Source organism: Sinocyclocheilus anshuiensis, unplaced genomic scaffold (assembly GCF_001515605.1).
Source record: "Sinocyclocheilus anshuiensis isolate Anshui unplaced genomic scaffold, SAMN03320099.WGS_v1.1 scaffold743, whole genome shotgun sequence".
Classification (NCBI taxonomy): domain Eukaryota; kingdom Metazoa; phylum Chordata; class Actinopteri; order Cypriniformes; family Cyprinidae; genus Sinocyclocheilus; species Sinocyclocheilus anshuiensis.
Genome location: NW_015552601.1, coordinates 733,562 through 735,242, shown reverse-complemented (window position 1 = coordinate 735,242; position 1,681 = coordinate 733,562). Strand labels below are relative to the sequence as shown.

General features: G+C 37.2%; 1 protein-coding gene across 1 annotated transcript in view; it reads left to right on the top strand.

Moving 5' to 3' along the window:
- Positions 1-1,132, top strand: part of LOC107665762 (contactin-associated protein-like 4) — a 75,375-nt gene extending 74,243 nt beyond the window's left edge. Inside the window, exon 18 of the mRNA XM_016456772.1 lies at positions 350-1,132. Coding sequence (XP_016312258.1) covers positions 350-546 — 197 coding nt within the window. The 3' untranslated portion in view covers positions 547-1,132. The remainder of the gene's footprint in view (positions 1-349) is intronic.
- The last annotated feature ends 549 nt before the right edge of the window (positions 1,133-1,681 follow it).

The following is a 1,681-nucleotide window of genomic DNA, read 5'->3' as shown; positions in this document are numbered from 1 at the left end:
ATTTATTCTCAATATAATTTATTTTAATAACCCCCAATTGTTTTCCTTTTTTTTTTACAGTGCTTACATCCAATGTTGAATTATAATCATAACTACAGATATGAATTCCTTGTTTTAATTAAGTTATATATTTTTTTATAAAATTAATACATATTATAATATAATACATATAAGTTTTTTTTCTAATACATATTAAGTTTTTTTTTTTCTTTTTTTCAAAAGTTAGTCAACCATGTCCATTTTGCATGTTTCATTATCCAAAGATGTAGAAATGTAATTGAGTCATAGCGTCTAGCTCTGCTGTCCAGAGTCTCCTCACTATTTCGCGTGTCGCTGTGCTGTTTTTCAGGTGTCATTGCCGTCGTGATATTTGTGAGTCTGGCCGCGCTGGCTGTGATGGCGCGATTCCTGTACCGGCGGAAAGAAACGTTTCAGCCCCAAGAGCCCAAAGCAGACAAAAACGACGACAGTCCCGAAACGCCCTTTAACACGGATCCGAACTCACAGAGCATTATCAGTGATAACCAAAAAGAGTATTTCATATGACGCTCTTTCACCTCGTATCGGACTAATCCAGTTAAACCGACGGACTGAAATGCCTTGTCGAGTCTAGGGACATTAACATTCACGGTGCATTATGGGAAACCGACCGAGAGACTGGGGCTGCTGAAGTGGAGCGACGTGTCCCTCCGTTTTTGCCCTTTTTGTACATAAAACAGTTATTGTCCAGAGATTTGGCACAATGGTACGGTTTCTAAGGTGTGTATAATGACATTCATTGGTTGTAAATATTCTTTTGAAATGAAACTTTGTAATGTCATCTTCTCCTTTTGCCTTTGAACGATTCAGTGCTCAGTATTATGTTTAACGGAGTCAAAGAAGCGATCATTGTATAATTAAATCGGAATAAATGTGTGAGTCGGCGAGTGCGGTGTTGTTGTGAATACATGCGTTCATGCAAAAGACTTCAGATTTTGTGGAAAAGGCTGTACGCTCCGCATTTATCACTCTTTGCCCGTGCTTTTCTCAGTGATTTGCCACTTGGAACAAAAAATACATCCTATGACAGTTGTTTATTGTGGACAATTTGTGTCTCTGGTCTTTTTTGTCTCTTAATAACATGAAAGTTGTTTACGCTACCCATTTATTTACATATTTCCATTCCATTTTACAAGTAAAACATAAAAAATTGGGTCAAAACAGGATAAAGAAAGTGCATTTTGATTTCATAGATATTTAAAGTGATAGATCACCCAAAAATTAACATTTGCTGAAATTTTACTCACCCTCAGGCCATCCAAGATGTAAATGAGTTTGTTTCTTCATCAGATTTGGAGAAATGTAGCATTGCATCAGTGTCTCAGCAATGGATGCTCTGCAGTGAATGGGTGCCGTCAGAATGAGAGTCCAAACAGCTGATAAAAACATCACAAGTAATCCACACCACTCCAGTCCATCAGTTAATGTCTTGAGAAGCCAAAAGATGCATGTTTGTAAGAAACAAATCCATCAAGATGTTTTTTTTTTTTTTTATGAGTCAGTAATCCAAAACAATGCTTCCTCCAGTGAAAAGTGGTCTGGTCTGAATCAGAAGAGAAATCTGCACAGATCAAGCACCGTTTACAAGCCAAGACATCTCTAAACAAATATGTGGCTGGATTTTGATGTGAGAGACAACAGG